Below are 22,624 nucleotides of genomic sequence, written 5' to 3' on the forward strand. Positions count from 1 at the left end.
CTACCAGGGCGGGGAGTTCTGGTTCAGTTCCGCCTGGGGAGGGGAGGGCACTGGTCTTGGGTCAGAAGAGCTAGATTCAAGTCCAGCCTTTGACTTGATTTCTCTGCCCCACCTTGGGGAAGCCAGGTAATGCCTCGGTTTCCTCATCCAGTAAGTGGTGATAATGACTTCCCTTAGGGCTGCTATCAGAGTAAAGGAGGATTAATTAGAAAGTGCTTTGTTAACCGTCCAGCCCTCAGCAAATGTTAGTGATAATTACTCCCATCATGCTGCTTCCCGAAAAGCAGCGGTTAGGAAAGAGCTTTGGCTCCCAAGCTGGACTTTCCTGCAATAGCGACACCCAGATTATGCAAGGCTGAAAGGTCAACTTTCTCCATGCCTGCTTTTTCCAGACCGCATGGAGGAGACTCGGAGCCTCCTAATGCTGGTTTTGTCAAGAGTTGACGGCTGACAGCCCCATTCAGCCTCAAAGGCCCACATGTGGTAGGTAACCAGCCAGTGTGGGAGGAAGGCCTGCAAAGCTTTCTGTTCTATTTTGTTTGCATCTCAAGACAGTTTCAAACATAGGAAACAAATACCTCCTTGCACATAATGGGCTTGAGCATATGCTTGCTTGCTTTAGGAGCTGCTGATCGAAGAATACAAGTGGCCTCTTTTGTTTCCCGTGACACTCTCTGAATGTTTTTTGCTTCTTACACACCAGGCACTGGCTGTACAATTCCCCACACCTGCGACCTATTCTTGAGCTAATCAAAAAGTTTAGCTACATTTGCTTGAGATGTCAAACATAATACATAAAGCTGGGACTTGATGGACCCCCCTGCACGAGGAGGCTCTCCGGAGTGCACAAAATGCCTGTGTGTGTGTCAATGATTGCGGAAGAAATAGCACTTTCTATCCTCTTCATTCCCTCCCCTCACTTCAACCTACACTGCACCAAAGCTTTTTTAAGTAGAAGAGTTGAAAGCCACTGTATAGATAGATCCCTTGGACAATGCCCTTATTTGACGGATGATGAAAAGGATATCCCAAGAAGTGGTATGTAATGCTCAACAGCAGATGGTGAATTAGCTTCCACAGAAGAAGGGAATCACAAAAGCTAACAGAGGAACCTGCTGGGTCCATGCCCATATCATGCCCAGGCATTTGGCCAAAGCAATTAATCCTGTGAAAAATAATTAAAAAACTCATGGCTTTATGTAGAAATTAAAAAAAAAAAAAAGATACTAATAACAAAGCCCCTCCCCAACAAATTCTAGTTTAATTGGTCTGGAGTGAGGTCTGGTCATCGGCCCTTTTGAAAGCATCACAGATGATCCTAATGTACAGCTAGAATCAAGAGCTCTTGGTATAGGATAACACACTTGGTTGAGAGTCTGGTGGAATGTAGCAGAAAAAAATCTTGGACTGGGAGTCCAAAGACCCAAGTATGAGTCGGAGCCTTTTCAAGATCATCAGGGTGGCCTCGGGCAAGTTGCTTAACTGCTTTTATCCCCACTTCTCCGTGAATCCTCATCTCATCTAAAATCTGAAGACCAGATGAGACAGGCCTATAAAAGTGCTTCTCAAACTCTGAAGTGCTGTGTCCCCGAGAGGCAAGACCCTTTGGAGACTTCTAGCAGAGCACGTCTCCACTGGTCGCCAACTGAATTCTGTTCAGCTACTATTTTTTGAATGCCTAATAGGAAACAGACATTACGCTAGGGGCTGGGCACACTAAGATAAACAGACCTAGAGCCTATACCTTAAGGAGCATTCAGTCTTGGATGAGGAGATAGATAATTGAGCGGTGAAATATTACAAAGACGAAAAGAGATGTAGCTCCCAGGAACAGAGACCATGCAAAGGACAGGATGCTTATGTTGGGGATGTTGGCCAGGGCAGAGGACATCATGTTTGAGCTGTGGCTTGAACAGTCGGGGGCTTCAGGTGGAAAATAAGGAGGAGAGAGGTTCTGCACTAAGGGATGATACAGGACTGTAAATCAGCCTGTATGTTGGCATGCTGGGGCATTGGCTGGTACAGCAGGATTTGAATAGTGACACATCAGTCAAATTGTCACTCCACGTAGATGAACAGAAATCCTATCTTTTTGCAGGATAAAGGAAAACGAAGTTCGATGGGAAGCTTAACGCTACAATGGATTTTAAAAGAACAGATCGAATGAATCGTAAACACCTGATTATTTCTCTGAACCACAGGTAATCTGAGCCCAAAGAGTTAACACAGTCTGAAGCCCCCCAGTGGCCCCAGACCCAGAAAAGTTGCTAGGTGACTTTGCAGAAGAGAAACAAATAGAAACTCTTTTTCCAATTGAGAAGAAAATCAATGGGAAAAGAGGTGCTCGGGGACTTAACACATCTGCAGGGTGTTTTTCTTTTTCTGTCTTTTTCCCCCTGTATTTTTAACAGCATTAACGCTTAGAAATAGTAAAAATAATTGCACTGGCTGGGTTTTGAGACTCGCAGAGGAAAACTTAGAAGAAATGCCTGGTAAGAAGGATCAAGTAACTCTTAAGTATAAGCTGAGGAATAGGAAATCTTGAAGAGTTTAAAAACAATTAGAATTTAGAGTCCTAGATTTAGAACGCCAAAGACTCCTTTTTTTTTTCTTTTCTTTTTTTTTTTTTTTTTAATTTGTGGTATCCCTTTAAGAGCCATTCTGTGCAATTCATAGCCTGATTCATGCCACCAGCTGCCTCTGATTTCAGTGAGAAATGCAGAAATTTATAAGGAACTGTAAAATGGGGACAGGTTTTTCGTCTTCTAAATTGAGGTTTTGACTGGCAAACTTCTGAAGGTTTAAGAAACCACAGAGCTGAGCTGTGGGAAGCTGGTTTCTTTTCCGGTCCGAACAAATAAACACACAAACTCATACCTAACTCACAAAGTGTTGGAAGAGATAAATCAGTGCTCTTTGCAGAGGAGGAAAACAAAAAATCAGCCTTGCGGGCACCGGAGGAAAGTCACATCTGCCAGCAGACAGCACCCTGTGCTGGCAGAGGGGGAAACTGAGCTTCGGCAGTGTCCCGGCAGGATTTGCACAAAGTCTCCTGTTTCGAGCTGGGGTGTCCCCGCCGTCCCAGGGCAGCGCCCAGCCCACATCTCCCTTCTCAAAGCCCCAAGGATTGACAAGAACCCCTGCAACACCCCCAGGACACCCAGGTGAGTCTGCCTAGAGACAAGGTCAAACTCTCCAGGGCTGCTTGACACCTGGTTCCTGAAAGGGCACCCGTGCCCACTCCTGCCCTGGCACTCACCTCATTTTCCAGCCTTGGGTGCTCCTAGCTGCCTGGCCTTGGTCCCCCCGGTCTGACTTTCCTGTGAGCTTGTCCCCGGTGTGGTGTCAGCGATGCCTTATCTTTGTTCTGAGGTCCCTGTGTGTCTCTGGAATTGGCTGGCATTCTCCATTCAGGTCACGCCTTCCCCTGCCTGCAACAGATCCCCTCTCCCCCTCTCTCCCTCTGCCTTTTCCTCTCTCTCCTCTCTGTCTCTCCCTCTCTCTCTCTCTCTCTCTCCCTCCTCTCTCTCCCTCCTCTCTCTCCCTCTCTCCTCTGACTCGCACTTACACACACTCATAGGAACCTGACAGAACAGAATCTGTCTTCTTCCTGAAAAGATCTGCTCTCCCAGTTCCTTCCTTTATCCTGTGTGGCTGGCCCCAGCTCTTCAGAGAAAATAACTGGGAAGCTCAAAAAGGTATTTGTATCTGTGTGTGTGTGTGTGTGTGTGTGTGTGTGTGTGTGTGAGACAGAGGGACAGAGAGAGAGAATGTGTGTGTGTGTGTGTGTGTGTGTGTGTGTACGGTGGAGAGGGACAAAGTCTAATTTCTCTTTAGTCTCCCCTGCCAGATGGCTATAGTTTTCTGCTCGTCTTCAGGACACCAGCAAAAAGACACCAGTGAAGCAGAAACAACCCACTAAGAAGGCAATTCTGACATCTACACTAGGAAAGAAAAAAGGTCCAAATCCCAAAGCCTCAGACAGCCTGCAAACAGCAACAGATTTTCCTGCGAACAGAGCCACTGGCCAGGAATGGGAGGGAGCCCCAAGTCCTACACTTGGCTAGTGGTTCTCCTCCACTTAAAAGCAAAACTTGTGCTGTTTACCAGCTCAGAGTGTGCGGAGATCTAATTCAGCCCAGTGCGGGTCCATCAACAGCAGGATAGCCCGCACCCTATGGGTGTAGAAACACCTGGGCCTGTGTACCAGCCTACACCCTGAGATTGTGGAGAAATGCAGCACCAGATCTAAGTCGAGCCGAATAATAAGACAGTTACTTCCCCACGACAATGACAACCGATACTCAATATGGAGAGAGACGTCTGGGCGTGAAAAATAGATTTTGCGGAGAAGCTTTTCTGTGTTAGGCACGGCGCTAAGCATAAGCATGGTCTCAAGTACTCCCGAGGATTTGTGAGGGTCACCCTATTGTACTCATTTTACAGATGAGAAAACTGAGGCTCAGAGAGGTTCTACACCTTGCCAAGATCATCCAGCTCTTTTTTACTCCTTTGCTACTACCGCCAAGAGTTGACATTTGTTGAGCCCTCTGTGTTGGGGACTGTTCTAGTAATGTGTTAATTTCCTTCAATCATCTTTATATCTTGTAGAGTTGGGTAGTAGGCTTAGCCCCATTTTACAGATGAGGAAACCGCCCAGAGAGATTAAGTAGTATACCCAAGATCACACAGTTAGAAAGCGACAGGGGACAAATTTGAGACCTTACCCACGGTCTTGCACTGCTCCTCACTCATATATTATAATGTGTCTGGCATTTCAAATACAGCATCCACAGGGAAGCTCCACTTGAGGCATTCTGGAAAGAGCAGTAGGCTCGGAGTCCGAATTTAGCTGTAATCTTTCCTTTCTGTGCGAGCTGACTGTGCACCGTTGGGCCCAATACTTTATTAACATCTCTGATCCTGCTTTGCGTCGGGGAAAGGAGGCTTGCTATGAGGCTTCAGGGTGGTTATGTTTGTGGAAGTGCTTTGCTAGCTGCCTGGTGGTGTATCTGAGAGAGGGCCCCCCGCCCATTCTAACCCAGGTCGCAGACACAGGTACTCTCCATGCTCGGGTACTGCTGCCTTGGCAGATTTGGGGGAACAGGGGTTTGAATCCCACCCCCCCCACCGCCAGAATTCTTCTTGCCTCCGTTTTCTCTCCAGTTTCTCTATTTTAACACTTTCAAATGTCAGTCTTGCCAGGCCTGGCATTAGTGAGAGGCTGTGGTCGATAATGTGGGTGCAAATATATGAGATGAGAGAATATGTTTGAACTCAGGCACTGTTTTAGCAAAATGTTGCTTTCTGTTTCAGGCAGGGTAGGGGAAAAAAAAAACGTTTAAAAGTCCCATTAAGAAGCCTCATAGGCTCCTCAGACATCAAATAACTCTCGCAAAACAACATTTTAATGATTTAAGTGTAAATGAATCAGAAACACATGGATTGCATTTCTCTTGGAATACCCCAGGGTTTTTAAACCGAAGGAGAAAGAACTTGGCTCAAAGCACAGTGTGCTATGCAGAGGGCCCTGCCCGTCACAGACATTCCCTCTATTCATGTGGCAGCAGGACTGGCCCTCTCCTAATTTAGGGCACATACAGGAATATGCAATCATTTGTTCTGGGCACAGAGGGAAGAGCTTGGGAGAGAAAGCCATCAGCGTCTCCTTGTAAGTGTCATAGAGCACTTGAGCTTCCCAGAATAATTTCCTGGCCAGATTTTTTCAAGGCTGCCAATGTTCAATGGGAGGCATTTGAAATACGTTCTAAGCCAAAGTTCTGCCAATAGACAGCAGATCTGATATGTGTTTCCCTGGGAGTTCGCCAAGGCTCAGATGGAATCTGCATGAAAACAGGAACTGTGTGTGGCTGGCTCAGTGAATGATCTGGGTGAGATTCAGGGAAGTTTCCCATTAGACTAGAAGACATTGGTGATGTTGTCCTGACCTTTTGATTAAAAAAAAAAAAAAAAAAACAACTCTCTGAAGTATCATTAACAGACCATGAGAAGTAGGAGGAACACAAGGGAGATTGGTCTGGGAGTAGGCTCGGTGTCAGTAGGCTAACTTGTATGTGACCTTGGGCAGCGACTTTCCCGGCTGGGGGGAGGGAGGGGAGGGTCATCTGTTTGCTCCACTATAAACTCAGGGATTGGACCCCGTTGAGATGATGGAACACATATGAATGTGGATGTGAGAACTGTGGAATAACCCTGCCGTGAAGGTAGGTGCGGGGGTTGCTCTCATGACCTACGAAGAGAGTCGAGTCTAGAGCGGCCAACTCATCTCGACACTTGCTTTATCTGCGATCATCGCACATGACATTGCTCAGGATTCCGTCGTGGGTATTCAGAAAAATAATTTTTAAGAAGATTCACCTAGGTTTTTAAAAGTTTGACAAAAGGCTTAAAATATACATCCAATCAACTAACAGTACCTCATTTAGAATCCTAAAATGTAGAACAACAGAGGTGGGCTCAACAGCCCCAGGTTAGAGTGCAAGACAGGGGTCAGAAATACAGCACTAAGAGGGTAAATGTGACAGCATTCCTACCACTAGAACCGGGCTTGGTTTATATGTTGTACCGAGTATTTATTATATACGACTCCTGAGCCGAGACTTTCTGGAATCCCATGAATGTGCTAGAAAATGTCAAGTATTTGGGCAATGGGATTTTGTTGGCAAAGTCGGAAATCCAGGCTTCCTATAGAATATCTAAGAAACCGGTAAATAGCCCCAAGGATGGCACCTTATAATTATATTTTGGGTTATACAATACATTGACTATGTTGAAAGCCATTGCTTCAGAGCCTATCATATTTTCAGAATAATATGGGGGGGGATTAAAGAAATACCAATCCCTAAACTTCATCCCAGGAGATTCAAATTCAGTGAATTTGGGGTGGAGAGCCTGAATCTCTAATTTTGAAAGCTCTCCTAGGGGCAGGCACCTGGGTGGCTCAGTCGGTTCAGCGGTTGAGCAACCGACTTCAGCTCAGGTCATGATCTCATGGTTCGTGGGCCCAAGCCCACATGGGGCTCGCTGCTGTCAGCGCAGAGCCCGCTTTGGATTATCTGTCCCCCTCTCTCTCTGCCCCTCCCCGGCTCGTGTTCTCTCTCAACAATAAATTAAAAAAAAACATTAAAAAATAAAAGTCGTCATGGCATGTTTTTGCCTATCTGGGTACATACACCATAATGGTACATCTTATCATTGATGGCATTTTATTTTAGTTTTTACTTATATATATATTTTTTTAACAATTGTAAATATTTATGCACCCAACATGGGAGGACCCAAACATAAAGCAACTATTAACATAGAGGAAGAAATTGATGACAATACAATATTGGTAGGGGACTTAAACACCCTACTTACAACAATGGATGGATCATCCAAACAGAAGTTGATGGCATTTTAGATTTGATGAAGTATCCTTAGCATGTGCCAGATGCTTCCATATACATTATTACATGTAGTAGTCACATGTTTTTACAGAGGAAGACACTGAGGCTCAGAGAGACCGTGCCAGTAAGAGGACAACTGACATGTGGAGTCTAGGCCCCCTGACCCCGGATCCAGGACTCTTTCCCTTCATCTGCAGGCTCCCGATCCTGCCTGTGGACTTTGAACACCCATGAGCCATGCTATCACGTGTCTGCAAGAGTTCAGGGAAGGCAAAAAGCGTATCTGTTGAAAAATAAACTATTAGGCTCTGTTATGAGCTGAAGTGTGTCCTTCCTAAATTCGTACGTTGAAGCCCTAACCCCCAGGACCTCGGAATGTGACAATTTGGAGATAGAGACTTGAAGAGGTGATTAAGCTCAAATGGGACCATTGCTGCGGGGGGGGGGGGGGCGATCTTACCGGTAACTGGCGTCCTTATGATAAGAGGAGATTAGGACACAGACACCACAGAGGAAAAGACCATATGAGGACACAGTGAGGAAGTGGCTATCTGCAAGCCAAGGAGAGGTGCCTCAAAAGAACACCTCGAGCTTTCACTGGAAAACACCTGCCCACACCTCGAATTTGAAGTGCTGGTCTCCAAAACTATAAGGAAATAAATTTATGCTGTTTAAGCCACCAAATATGTGGTACTTTGTCACGGCAGCCCTAGCCCATGTTCTCTTACACAAGGGTCTCGAAAAGCAGGAAGCACATGCCAGCAGGGTGTCAGGCCGATTTCAGATGCCACGGACATGGGATTCAAACGTGCCGGGGAAGCTGATATTCTGTTTGGTAGATAATAAGAGAAACCTCGACTAACGTTCAAACAGAAGTTATTTTCCTCACATAGCAAGAAGTGAGGAGGGACATAGGTCTGGGGCAGCTGCTGGGCATTGTTTTCTTTCTTTTTTGCTCTGCCAGCCTTAGGATATGGGCTTTTAGTCTCATGCTTGCCACCTCATGGTCACAAAAAGGCTGCTGTAACTCTACATGTCACGTCCACATTCTAAACAGAAAAAAAAGGAAGAAGAGGGAAAGGGAATTGGTGGACTTCTCCTTATGTCCCACAGACCAGAGTTGGGTCACATGGCTACCACTAACTGCAAGGGTTGCTGGAAGTCCAATTCTTAGTTTTACAGCTTATGCAGCAAGGAAGACAGGGGTTGGAAACGGAAATTGCATGAGTCAACCTTCGGTGTCTGTCACCACCATATGCCAAGAAAGTCCTGCCTTCTTCATTTCCCTTTCACTCCTGATAGTATTGAGAAGAAAGTCTGAGGGTGATGCCATTATGCCATAAATGCTAATTACCCTTTTATCAAGGACAGGCGGGTCCCAAATTCATAGTCTTGCAGAGGCCATATTATTCTTCTAGAGTTTAGCAATGTTTTATTCATTATTTTTATTTTTATATTTAGAGTGGCAACATACTTTCACATATATGGATTTCAGTTAAAAAAGAAAACAAATGTGGAGTAGATTTAAATAAAAATATAAAATAAATAACAATAAACATGTTTTCATGTATATGAAAAAAAATTATAAATGTGGCCAAATATTGGAAGCATTGCTCTAGAGGGAGGACACAATAGAAGCAGCCTGGCATGGCCTATGAGTCAGGATGCTGAGAACAGAGGTCACATTCTGCCCTAACCCACTGAGAAGTCCTGAGCTTTTTGTCTGTCCTCCTTGGGCTTTGGATTTCTAATTCGCAACGATGATGTTGGATTAGCTGTCTTGTTTTCGTTTTTGTTTTATTTTTTTTAAAAGGTATCCTTTCTCGAACACTTTAACATCTCTTTGTTTCAGTGTGTGGAACCATACCCGATGCATTACTATCCATACTGGACTAATGTTTTAGATCTCAAAGTGGCTTTACAAAGAGGGTGTACTCTGGGATATAACAGAAGAAAGTATGTTCGAGAAGAACGCTTTCCTCTTGAAAATAACCATTAAAGGGCATGCCTTATTATCGGCATTTTACGTGTATGATTAATAATATTGAGGTGACGTAACAGAGGCCTAGAGAGAGAAATGTGTTGTCCAGGGTCACACTGAAATTAGGTGGTGAGCTGAGATATGAGTCAGAGTTTCCTACTCCAGTGCTCTTTTATGTTAGGTTGTAGGCCACTCTATTTGAAACTGAGTACTTTAAAAAGAAACTTGCTTGTTTTTCGGAAGACCCCAAATGACCCTTGCCTGGCCAGCACAGCTGGCTCTCTATTGCACAGTTTTATTGAACAAAGAGGTATGCTGAGGTGTTTGGACCTCCCTTTAAGAGCAAAATCTTCATGCCTCATCAGTTGCCAGTAGGCTTATAGATTCTAGAATCTACTTTGGGCTCTGTATCAGAGAGGATACCCTCCCCTTTTCCCACCTCTCAGCCCAACCTGATTCCCACCTTCTTCCTTATTCTTTAGGCTGGAGTCTAAGTTTATGAGTGGGCAGTGGAAATGAGTTAACTGGTCATACACATCAGCTTCTCTTGCTTCCTGCCTTCTTTTATTCAGTGAAAAAAACCCAAAAACTAGAAACTAGCCTTCTTTAGGTCTTCTGGCTCTCTCTTTACTCTTCTTTCTCTATGCTCCTTGCCAAAGAGGGATAAGGGGAGGATGTTAGGATTTAAACTCTGGCAGGGGGTGGGCGTGCTCTACTGAAACTTCTGACTCAAGGAAGCCCTGTCATCTAGCCCAGCTTTACTGGAGGGCTCAAGTCTGTGGAACCAGGAACTAGCCTCATCGGTAACACAGGGTACCTGGTTTTCTGTTTGATGACCTTGCAGGAGGACAGGTGACGTTTCAGGAATGATCCTGGGATTCTTAAGTGGTTGAGACATACACCATCTGTTTGAGCAGAGATTTTGCCCCTCCCAAATTCATTTGTTGAAGTCCCAACCCCAAATATCTGAGAATAGGATAACATTTAAAGATATGGCCTTTATTTATTTATTTATTTAAAAAAAAACTTTTAACGTTTATTTATTTTTGAGACAGAGAGAGACAGAGCATGAACAGGGGAGGGGCAGAGAGAGAGGGAGACACAGAATTTGAAACAGGCTCCAGGCTCTGAGCTGTCAGCACAGAGCCCGACGTGGGGCTTGAACTCCCGGACCACGAGATCATGACCTGAGCCGAAGTCGGACACGTAACCGACTGAGCCACCCAGGCGCCCCTAAAGATATGGCCTTCAAAAGGTAATTAAAGTTGGGGCACCTGGGTGGCTCACTTGGCTAAGCATCTGGCTCTTGATTTTGGCTCCGGTCATGATCCCAGGGTGGGAAGATCAAGCCCTATGTTGAGCTCCAATGCTGAGTGTGGAGCCTGCTTAAGATTCTTTCTCTCCTTCTGCCCCTCCCCCCTGCTTGTGCTCACTCTCTCTCTCTCTCTCTTTCCCTCGAATTAAAAGAAAAAGGTAGGGGCGCCTGGGTGGCGCAGTCGGTTAAGCATCCGACTTCAGCCAGGTCACGATCTCGCGGTCCGTGAGTTCGAGCCCCGCGTCAGGCTCTGGGCTGATGGCTCAGAGCCTGGAGCCTGTTTCCGATACTGTGTCTCCCTCTCTCTCTGCCCCTCCCCCGTTCATGCTCTGTCTCTCTCTGTCCCAAAAAAAAAAAAAAAAAAAAAAGTTGAAAAAAAAAAGAAAAAGGTAATTAAAGTTAAAAAAGTGCTGTTGGGTGGTCCCTAATCCAGCATGACTGGTGTCCTTTTAAGAAATGGAGATTAGGACACAGATGACACCTAGGGACAACCATGTGAGGACACAGTAAAAAGGTAACCATCTGCGAGCCAAGGAGAGAGGTCTCAAAAGAACCCAAACCTGCCAACGCATTGATCTTAGACTTCCAGCCTACAGAACTGTGAGAAAATACATTTCTGCTGTGTAAGTAACCCAGTCTGTGGTATTTTGTTATGGAAGTCCTAGGAAACCAATAAGCCCTCCCAACCTCCCTTACCCTTGCTCACCTAAGTCCATTTTATAGCAACAGTAGTTTCTATTCACTCGTTATGTCTCCCCTCTCCCAGAGGGTCCCCAGATGCTAAGGCCACAGGGACCAAGCAGATCCAACCACAGGACAGAGTTGTTTAGACCATAAGAAGCAAATGGACAGTTGGGGTAAGACCGTGGGGTGCGGTTGGGGGGCAGACTCGGATCATGGATGAGTCAGGGTCCTTACTTCTCTAACTCTCTACTGCTATTTCATGACTAGTACTTTTCCACCCTCTTTCCAAATTCCCCTGCCCTTCTATCACTCTGGCAAACGGCTCATCCCTGTTACTGCCACCTTCCAGTCTCTTGTTCCCATCCTTTGCTCCTTTCTTTAAGAACTTAGGTGTGTGGCACTATTGCTTACCTTTCCTTCCGCGTTCCTCCTGACATCCTGAGGGACCCTAGGCCTTCATCCATTAACATCCTCATCCTTAATGATGGCTTCTTCCACTTGACCCTAACCACCTACTACATCCATAGTCACATCCACCTCTGAAGTCCTCAGCTCATAACAAACGCCCCATTTTCTGACCACCATGTCCTATCTTTCTAAGTCTTCTGCTCCTTCCATCACCCTACAGACTGCAGTAACAGTAGACTTCAATCTCATCAAGATATACTGTTCTTTGACACCACTCTATTTTCAGTCTATCAGGTCCTCCTGCCTTTACATCTTTTCTGAATCCCGCAACCAATCACCAGCATTCTTTTGCAGATGATTCTGTTCTTTTTTTTTAAAATTTTTTTTTAAACATTTATTTATTTTTGAGACCAAGAGAGAGCATGAACAGGGGAGGGTCAGAGAAAGAGGGAGACACAGAATCTGAAACAGGCTCCAGGCTCTGAGCTGTCAGCACAGAGCCCGACGCGGGGCTTGAACCCACAGACCGCGAGATCATGACCTGAGCCGAAGTCGGACGCTTAACCGACTGAGCCAACCAGGCGACCCCAGATGATTCTATTCTTTCTCTCCCTGTTTTCTCAGCTCTCCTCTTGCTTCAGAGGAATCATTCTTTATCTTCCTAGTGAATCATTAAGAATCTAATGAAAGCTAGATCTCCTGTCCGGAATACCCCCCATAAAGCCCCATAGTTCCATCCCTCAGCTCCTTCAACTCTTTCTAAAAGTGTCACCTTCTTAGTGATACCCTTCCTGACCGCTCTATTCTATCGCTTGTATTTCGACCCACACTCACAACCCCCAGACCTGGTTTCAGTTTTTTTCATGGCACTGATCACCAGCTAAGATACAGTTTATTTTAATTATTATTTGTTTGTTGCTCCCTTCCCATCCCATTGGAATAGCATAATCTCCAGGTGGACAAGTAGTTTTGTATTTTTTGTTTACTGCTCTGTTTCCAATTCCAGGCCAGTGCCTTTGATTTGTACTTAGTAGGACCTTAATAAACATTTGTGGAATGGTCTTTCCTCCCAGGGAAAAATTTAAATATGCACACACTCTTAAAACTTAGCATACAATGTTTGGGTCTTGATGGCCTTTCTGAGGCCCTGAAACTCAGAAGCTTAGTGTTAACCCTTCTTCCTGAATATTTCTAATGCACTTCATGACTACAATTTTAAATGCTGTTGTATACTGATTACTTACAAATCTATTTCTGTAGCCTATTATCTCCCCACAGTTCCACGCCCACCGATCAAGTGTCTGTTCACACCTCCATCTGAGGTTTCTACTGAGCAGAGGTTACTATCTTTCCATTCTCAGTTTGCTCATTCTCCTGCACCACCTATGTTCGTGAACCACCATTAGCTCAGAAACTCACGCCAGATAGTTGAGAGTCAGCTCCGATGTATTTTTTTCCTTTCTCCTCATGTGCCATTAATCAATAAGTCCCATTATTTGCATGTAAGTCTCTTGCAAATCCAGCATCCCCACCGCAACTGCACTAGTGGAAGGCTTCATTAATTCACACTGGCTTATCTCAATAACTTCCTAATTGGTTTTTCTGTCTACAGCACCATTCTTAAAAAAAAAAAAAAAAAAAAAAAAATCTCATTAATTCTCTTCTTTGTTAAACCTTTTCCTAAACGCCCTCCTTTGCTTAAAGAGTCAAATAAGAGTGTCTCAAAATAACATTTGAACCGTGAAGCCTCATGTTGACATGAGGTGCCATGAGATTGAAATAGTCTGCAGTGTTGAGACAGCATGTGGAGGGCAGCTGCATTCACAAGTCCGCTGGGTCCACAGCACACTTTGCATGAGTGAGAAAAAAAAAAACAAAACTGTTGTATAAAGCCACAGAGCTTTTGGTTTTTGTTCGTTTCTGTAGATGATCTAGCCTAGCCCAACTCACACGATACTCTTACGTCGAATTGCTCTTTTCACTTCTATATTCTTCCCCTCACTTAGGCACACACACTTTAATGTCTAGAACTGGTACCAAACTCGTAGTTTATTCCAGGTTCCATCACGCTCTTTCATGCATGCGTGAACTTATATACTTGGTTCTCTTGGTCTTTACTGCTATTTTCTTCCTCATTTTCTTGTAGAACGTTCTCTAATTTATCCCTTGAAATCTTGCGTAAATGTCAGCTTTTCTGGGAGATCTTCTCTGATCACCCAGAGGAGAAGTAAATACTACCTTTGTTCCTTATACATACTTTAAATTATTGCATGTGTTACATTATAAAAGTGGTCAGCAAAGTCATGGTAATATGGCAGCTGACTAGAATGAGTACACGTCAGCTAATGAAGGGTTGGTGGGTTCAGAAGGGTGGGCTATATTACCTGGACATCAAGAGAAATGGAAATTTCCAATTTCTGTACCCAATCCATAGAAATACTAAGAAAGACTAGAAATGAGAGAAATAAATGAACGGCTGCACTCAGAAGCAAGAAAAGGAAAGATCTGTGGATGAGAAAGTCTGTACAAAGAGGTCTGTAGATGAGAATTTGTAGCAGTGATCCGGGGAACCCATCCTGACCATGGGAACTCATCCTGTGGGAACCCATCCTGACCATGTGGAAAGCCATCAAGGTCCCATGGGGAAGCTGGATTCTGACAAGGCTGTATCATGAAGTCACTTGTTAAGAAATAGAAACCACCAACACAGAAAGGGCACCGAACAAGCATCAACAGATATTTTTTTTTTAAAGATTGTATATGGAAAAAGGATCATAAATTCAACAAGAGAAGAATGTTATGTAAGGAAATAGGGTTAACAGAAATGTAAGAGCAGCATTTTAAAATAAGCTATCTCTGGAGTGCTAAAGGAGGGTGTATCATCTATGAAACAAGAAGAGGAGAAAGAAAAAAGAATAGATTGAAACACAAAAGGAAGTAATTGGATAATCAGTGAAATTAAACCAATAACTTTGTATTTATTAAATATAATTATGTTAAGTACACGTATTAAAATTAAAAATAAAATGCAGTACTAATATGATGGCTGAACGGTCACAAGTGAATGATCTGAAGAATCCAGCTGAGGAATTTCCCCAGATAAAGAGATCAGAAGTATGGAAAAGTAAGGGGAGTATAGAATCAGAAGATCCTATGTGTGGCTAGTGGAATTTTCATTAAAAATGGAATAAAGAGAAGGGAAAGGAAGAAATCTTTGAAGAAATATTGGTCTCATGGGGCTCCTGGGTGGCTCAGTTGGTTGAGCACCTGACTTCGGCTCAGGTCATGATCTCTCAGTCTGTGAGTTCAAGCGCCGTGTCGGGCTCTGTGCTGACAGCTCAGAGCCTGGAGCCTGCTTCGGATTCTGTGTCTCCTTCTCTCTCTGCCCCCACTCCTCCACTCTTTGTCTCTGTCTCTGTCTCTCTCTCTCAAAAATAAATAAACATTTTAATGTTTATTTTATTTATTTATTTTTTTTTGGGACAGAGAGAGACAGAGCATGAACGGGGGAGGGGCAGAGAGAGAGGGAGACACAGAATCGGAAACAGGCTCCAGGCTCTGAGCCATCAGCCCAGAGCCCGACGCGGGGCTCGAACTCACAGACCGCGAGATCGTGACCTGGCTGAAGTCGGACGCTTAACCGACTGCGCCACCCAGGCGCCCCCTAAATAAACATTTTAAAAGAAAGAAAGAAAGAAAGAAACATTGGTCTCAGTTTTCCCAGAATTGAGACAAAACCATGAATCTCAGACCGAAAGGATCTACCGAGCCTCATGTGAGATACATACATAAAATTATACATCGATTCCTTGCTGTGAAATTTCAGTATATCAGAGGTAGAGTTAAAATCTTAAAAATTACCAAAAAGAAATAATGAAAACCAGATTAACATCCAGATTTTCTGCCAGCCACCTGGAAACGAGAGGGAAGGAAAAAATATCTTAATGTGCAAAAGAAAAATCCTTTGAGCCTGTCATTCTACACTAGCCAGAGGATTATGTAAGTGAAGCTGAAATACAGACATACTCAGGCTCTAAAAGCTTATCACTCGCAGGTCTTTTCAGAAAGAATCACCGGAGGATGTTGGAGATGGTTAGTGTTGACGAAACCGTGGAGAAATAGGCACACTCGTATATTGCTTGTAGGAATATACAAGCATGGCCACTTGGAGGGCAAGCTGGGGGTATTGGTAAAGCAAAAATGTGCATAGCCTACGAATCGAGAATGTTACTTCAGGATATCCGTCTTAGAGAAACACTCACATGGGCGAGCATGTTCCTTGTGGCATTGTTTGTAAGGTGAAAAATGAGCCTCGGTAAAATAGTGATTAGATGTAGTATGGAGCACCAGTGAGAGAAAATGGGAAAGATCTATGTACAGCAACAGGAATTTATCTCCAAGACTTAGCACTGAGTGAAAAGGGAAGGTTGAAGGATGATATACATGCGTTAGGATACTATTTGTTGAATGACAAAACAATAGGCTCACCAAACAATCCATATCTTGTACATATCAGAGACATTTTGCATGTATTTTGCATATGTCTTAGAAGTAAGTGTGGGAAGGAGATCTAGCCAACGTAACCAGTTACACGTGTGATGGATGTGGTCAAGAGAGGCTTCATTCCTAGTTCCCAAACCGCAAAGCCTTTGGTGCCTGGTCAGGGGTGCTCAGGCAGCAAAGTGGCACAACCCAATTCACAATGATAAAAAAATCCTGCTGGGTATCATGAGGAAAATGGATTTGGAGGAGGGGAGGCAGGGAGGCCAGGTAGGAGGCTGTTGTAGTGGTTAGTTATAGGACTCATTCATCCATTAGGCATTCCCGGAGCCTGGAGCCTGTGAAAATGTTTTAATTAAAAAACAAACAAACAAACAAATATATAATAATGCACTTGGCTTGGATTACATTTGCCTTTATACCAAGGCATGGCTAAAATGTGATTTTTATTCATGTTTTAGATGGATGGAGGGGCTCATAAAGGCAGAAGTGCCTAGAGCCCGCAAAAGTCATAAAGCAGCCATGATTGGGAGAGAATAATGCTTGCACGGATCCGAGCGAGTGGAGCCAAGTGGACCAAGGCAAAATATGTGTTGTGATAAGAAGAGCCTGAACCTGGCCGTAAATGGAGAGTGGGGAAAGATAGAGCGCCTGGAATGCTCACTTCAGGTGGCACCGGTACCACTTACGGAGACAGGGAAGAGAGGAGGAGAACAGGGCTTTCCAGATCACCAGCCCTGGGCACCACACCAGCTGTGGAAAAGTCACCACTGGTCCAGGATCTTGAAAGGGTTGAGGACTACCGCTGAGTCTTTAGGCAACAGGAAGGCGGAAAAGATTTTTTAGCGAAGGCTGACATGATCAGACAGTGTTTAAGACAATGCATGTTTGGGGGCACCTGCATGGCTCAGTTGATTGAGCATCTGACCTCGGCTCAGGTCATGAACTTGAGGTTTGGTTCAGGAGTCCAAGCCCCACGTCGGGCTCGCGGCTGTTGGTGCAGAGCTGCTTCAGATCCTCGGTCTCCCGCTCTCTGCCCCTCCCCTACTCACGCTGGCTCTCTCGGAAATAAATAAACGTTTGCAAAAACAGTAAAAAAAAGAAAAGAAAGGAAAGGAAAAGAAAATGCATGTTTGATGAATGAGCACACGGGGGATTAAAGTGAGTTGGTCGGAGCCCGGAGAATATCCTGGGAGCTAATAATACCTACGTAGCCAGGCCCCCCGATTCTCCTGCCGCTCCCAGACTCAGGAAAATGAAATGAAACGAAGGCAGTTTGGGAAAGAGCTGGAAAGACCTCCCAGCTCGACCCAGCCCAGAGCACAGCTTGGCTGAGGCTCGGGCTCATGCGGAGCACATGGGGCTTGTGGCTGGCTGTATTCTCCGGCCAAACCACAGGGCAAATTCAAACCCTTCGGTTGTCACAACACAGCAAACCTGAATGACCACGGCTTTTTTTTTTTTTTTTTTTTTTAAAAGCAGGACCTTACAAACAAAATACTTCTTCACAAAAAAAAAACATCTCAGGAAAGCTGGCTACCCCTTAGGCAATTGTTATAAAGGTTGGGCTCAACCACAGCCGGCGTGGAAAGGGCATAAAGCTCTGTGGACCTTCTGTCTTTGCCATGTCTGACCAAGAAAAAAGGGTGACTCATCTGAAGACATTGCCGGTAGACCCTGTTAGGTAAGCACTTAGCACATGATGCTTACTGCTGCATTTTTAGGAGATAAGCCATGACGTGACCCAACTCTTTGGGCCTGAGTTGTTTGGATTTTCTTCCCATAAATGGGAGTAATGATAACACTTTCCCTACATACTGTTTCAAGGACATAGTTATTCTTCAAGGCTTTTAAATAATGCACACCTCTGAGAGATCTAATGAAAATTGTTGCCCTCCAGAGAAAATTGTGTATTCAAATAAAAATGCTCATATACCTGTTTGTAGGATCAGGGATTACAACTTCCCTGGTAATACCTTTAAATATTTTTACAATTGGGGCGCCTGGGTGGCGCAGTCGGTTAAGCGTCCGACTTCAGCCAGGTCACGATCTCGCGGTCCGTGAGTTCGAGCCCCGCGTCAGGCTCTGGGCTGATGGCTCGGAGCCTGGAGCCTGTTTCCGATTCTGTGTCTCCCTCTCTCTCTGCCCCTCCCCCGTTCATGCTCTGTCTCTCTCTGTCCCAAAAATAAATAAATAAACGTTGGAAAAAAAAAAAAAGAAATGTAAATTTTTTTACAATGTTTATTTTTGAAAGAGAAAGAGTGAGAGAGAGAGAGAGAGAGAGAGAGAGAGAGAGAGAGATAGAACGTGTGAGCATGGGTGGAGGAGGGACAGAGAGAGAGGGAAACGGAGAATCCAGAGCAGGCTCCGCGCGTCCAGCACAAAGGTCAACGTGGGCCTGAACTCAACGAACTGTGAGATCACGACCGAGCGGAAGTCGGATGCTCAACAACCAACTGAGCCACCCAGGCACCCCCCTAGTAATATCTTTAAACCACCCGCAAAATGACCGTCCATTTATGGGGTCTCAGCCTATAGTAGTAATTACTAGCATAGTTGGAAAGTAGGGGTAGAAGGATCATGAAAGGTACATGTAGAAAGTGGCCTGGGGCACCTGAGTGGCTCAGTCGGTTAAGTGTCCGACTTCAGCTCAGGTCACGATCTCACGGTCCTTGAGTTCGCCCCGCGTCGGGCTCTGGGCCGATGGCTCAGAGCCTGGAGCCTGCTTCCGATTCTGTGTCTCCCTCTCTCTCTGCCTCTCGCCCGTTCATGCTCTGTCTCCCTCTGTCTCAAAAATAAATAAACGTTAAAAAAAAATTAAAAAAAAAAAAAAAAAGAAAGTGGCCTTCAGGTTGGGACTAAAAAAAACAACAACAACGAACAGGACTTCAACAGGCTGATGGCAGGGCAGGAGCTACCGAAATGGCAAAAAGTGAGGTGGGAAGGCCAGTGATGGAGGCATGATGCACAATGAATAATAGAGCTGACCATTTGTGGAGCCTGTGCTGTGTGCCAGGCATTATATGCATTCTCTTATTCGATCTTCGCAAGTCAGTTATCGTTGGCCCCATTTTAGAGACAAGGCAACAGAATATTAGGGTGGGAAATAATGAGATGATAATGGAGGTAGGGACTTAGCTTTAAAGTCTCTATTTCAGTTCTCTGTGCCATTCTTTTTAGTTTTGGGTGTGCTTGAAAATTTTCCTGATAGAACATTTTTAAAGTCTCCTGCTCCTTGCAATTTCTCCACCACAAGATGGCTTAACGGAAAAAGCGCTATAACCTAACACCCGTTAGTTGTGCAGCTTTGGACATGTCGCTTTCTCTTTCTGAGTTTTGCTATTTATTCTCATCTGCAAAATAAGGGGGTTCATCTAGAATTATCTCCAAGTACTCTCCCAACCTTAGAGTCTATGATTTTTTTAAAGTTTATTTATTTATTTTGAGAGAGAGAGTGCAAGAGTGAGAGCAGGAGAGAGAGAGAGAGAGGGAGAAAGAGGGAGGGAACAAGCAGGGGAGGGGAAGAAAGAAGGAAAGACAGAATCCCCAGTAGGCTCCATGAGGTCAGCAAAGAGCCCGACACAGGGTTTGATCTCATGAACCATGAGATTGTGACCTGAGCAGAGATAAAAAATCTGAAGCTCAATTGACTGTGCCACCCAGGCACCTCGAGTCTATGATTTTTTTTTAAGGAGAAATTATTCATTATTCAATAAATAATTGTTTTTCATGTGTTCATACTCCTATTTTCTCAGTAGCTTGTGTCATTTTATTTTTAAGACAGCTGTTTTGAGGTATAATTGACATCCGATGAGCTACACAAACTTAATGTGTACTATCTGATAAATTCTGACATATGTTTGAACCTCTGAAGCCATCACAATAATCAAGACAATGAACATTTTCACCATCCCCAAAGGTTCCTTGTGTCCCTCTGTAGTTTCTCCTTGCCCCTCCACCGTGCCCCTGCTTCCCTAGGGAAAAACTGAGTTTTTTTCTGTCAATACATATGACTTTGCATTTTCCCCAATTTTGTGCAAATGGAATTGTACGTTATGTTCCCATATGTGTCTGGCTTCTGTCACTCAGTGTAATTATTTTGAGATTCACCCATGTTGCATGCACCGTTAGTTCACAAGCCACAATTTTTTATCTATCCATTCATTAATGGACATATGGGTTGTTTCCAGATTTCAGTAACTACAAATAAAGCTCCTGTGAGTATTCACATGCATGTATTTGTTTGGAAACATGGTCTCATTTCTCTTGGATACATTTCTAGGAGTGGAATGGCTGGGTCATATGGTAGGCACAATTTCCCAAAGTGAACATTCGAAGTGAACATTCTCGTTGTGCCACATCCTTGCCAACACGTGGTAAGGTCAGTCTTTTTCATTTTAGCCATTATTTTTTTTTTAATTTTTTAATTAACATTTATTTATTTTGTGAGAGTCAGAGACAGACTGAGCACGAGCAGGGGAGGTGCAGAGAGAGGGAGACACAGAACCGAAAGCAGGCTCCAGGCTCTGAGCTGTCAGCACAGAGCCTGACACGGGGCTCGAACCCACGAACCGTGAGATCATGACCTGAGCCAAAGTCAGTCGCCCAACCGACTGAGCCACCCAGGCGCCCCTAATTTTAGCCATTCTTATATATTTTTAGAGGTATCTCGCTAGGTTTTAGTTTGCATTTCTCTAAAAATGATTTTGAGCGTCTTTATTTGTTTGTTTTCTGTATCTCTATCTTCTTTGGTGAAGTGTCCATTCAAACCTTTTGCCTGTTTTTTCAATCATATTATTTGTTTTCTAATTATTGAGTTCTTTATATATCCCGAGACCATTGTATACACAAATCCATTTCAGATACATGATTTGCAGATATTTTCCCCTAGTTGGTGCCTTGTGTTTTCAATATGTTAATGCCTTGCAGAAAAAAAAAGCTTTTATCATTATTATTTTGAGAGAGAGAGAGAGAGAGAGAGAGAGAGAATGTGCATGAGCAAGTGAGGGGGCGGGAGGGAGAGGACTCAGTGCAAAGCCCAGTGTGGGGCTCAATCTCATGACTGTGAAATCATGATCTGAGTGAAAATCAAGACTCAGATGCTTAGCTGACTGAGCACCCAGGTGTCCCCAAAAGCTTTTAATTTTGATAAAGTGCAATTTAGAAATCTTTTTCCCTCTGGATCATGCTTTTGATGTCATATCAAGGAAATCTTTGCTTAACCCAAGTGTCTGGCATATTAAAGCACTATATATTGGGTGGTTTAAATAATAGACATTTATTTTTCATAATTCTCTAGGTGGCAAAGTCCAAAATCAAGGAGGCAGCAGATTTCGTTACTGGTGAGGGCCCTCTTCCTGGCTTGCAGACTACTTTCTTGCTGTGTCCTCACATGGGAGAAAGAGAAGAGAAGCAAGCTTTCTGGTATCTTCTCTTATAAGGACACTGATTCATTATGAAGGACCTACCTTTATGATCTCATCCTATCCTAATTTCCTCCCAAAGGCCCCCTCTTCGAGAACCATCACTTTGGGGGTTATGGCTTCAACATGAATTTGAGGGTGGGGCACAAGCATTCAGTCCATTGGTCATAATGATTTTTTTCCCTGTATCTTCTTCTAGAATGTTTATACTTCTAGCTTTACATTTAGGTCTATGATCCACATTGAACTGATTGTTATATATGGCATGATAAATGGATTTAGGAGAATTTTTTTTAATTTAGATACCAATTGTTCTAGCATGCTTTGTTAAAAAGACTATATTATTTCTCGATCAATTTGCCTTTGAACTTCTGTCAGTTGTCCTGTATGTGGGGATCTATTTCTGGTGTCTCAATTCTGTTCCATTCATCTATTTGTTGATCTTTGCACCAACACTACATTATCTTGATTACAGTAGCCTTAGAAAAAGACTTGAAATCATGTAGTATTAGCTCTCTAACCTTGTTCTTTTTTCCAAGGTGTTTTAGAAAAATCTTGTCAATTTCTACCAGAAAGCTTGCTAGGATTTTGACTGAGATTGTGTTGTATCTATAAATGAATTTGAGGAGAGCTGACATCTTAAAAATATTGAATGCTCTGACCCATGAACACAGTATGTCTTTTCATTTATATCATTCTTTAATTTCTCACAGTGATTTATTATTTTCAGTGAATAGTTCTTGTCTACCTATTGTCATATTTATCTCTAAGTATTTCATAAATTTTTATTTTATTGTAAATGATTTTTATTATTATTTCTGATTGTTTATTGCTAACATGTAAAAATACAATTCATTTTGTATATTGATCTCATATACTGCAACCTTGCTGAATTCACATTTTA

The 22,624-nt window shown here is 43.8% G+C and overlaps 1 protein-coding gene and 1 long non-coding RNA gene across 5 annotated transcripts in view; one reads left to right on the forward strand and one right to left on the reverse strand.

Annotated features, from left to right (window-relative positions):
• The window catches only part of MASP1 (MBL associated serine protease 1), a 63,755-nt gene extending 60,315 nt beyond the window's left edge, over positions 1 to 3,440 (reverse strand). The window contains exon 1 of one of the 3 annotated variants that reach the window (XM_086674959.1): positions 3,260 to 3,440. In XM_086674959.1, coding sequence (XP_086531085.1) covers positions 3,260 to 3,264 — 5 coding nt within the window. In that variant the 5' untranslated portion in view covers positions 3,265 to 3,440. The remainder of the gene's footprint in view (positions 1 to 3,259) is intronic. The other 2 variants (XM_086674960.1, XM_086674957.1) reach the window with 2 other exon arrangements.
• Positions 3,441 to 3,494: 54 nt separating this feature from the next.
• The window catches only part of LOC147577344 (uncharacterized), a 44,850-nt gene continuing 25,720 nt past the window's right edge, over positions 3,495 to 22,624 (forward strand). Inside the window, exons 1-4 of one of the 2 annotated variants that reach the window (XR_015240187.1) lie at positions 3,495 to 3,698; positions 3,851 to 7,816; positions 11,472 to 11,562; positions 21,597 to 22,381. This is a non-coding gene — a long non-coding RNA (uncharacterized LOC147577344). Of the gene's footprint in view, positions 3,699 to 3,850; positions 7,817 to 11,471; positions 11,563 to 21,596; positions 22,382 to 22,624 lie in introns of those variants that run through there. The other variant, XR_015240186.1, reaches the window with a different exon arrangement.

The sequence above is a fragment of the Puma concolor genome, chromosome C2, assembly GCF_028749965.1.
Source record: "Puma concolor isolate L17-30 chromosome C2, mPumCon1.1.hap2, whole genome shotgun sequence".
Lineage (NCBI taxonomy): Eukaryota > Metazoa > Chordata > Mammalia > Carnivora > Felidae > Puma > Puma concolor.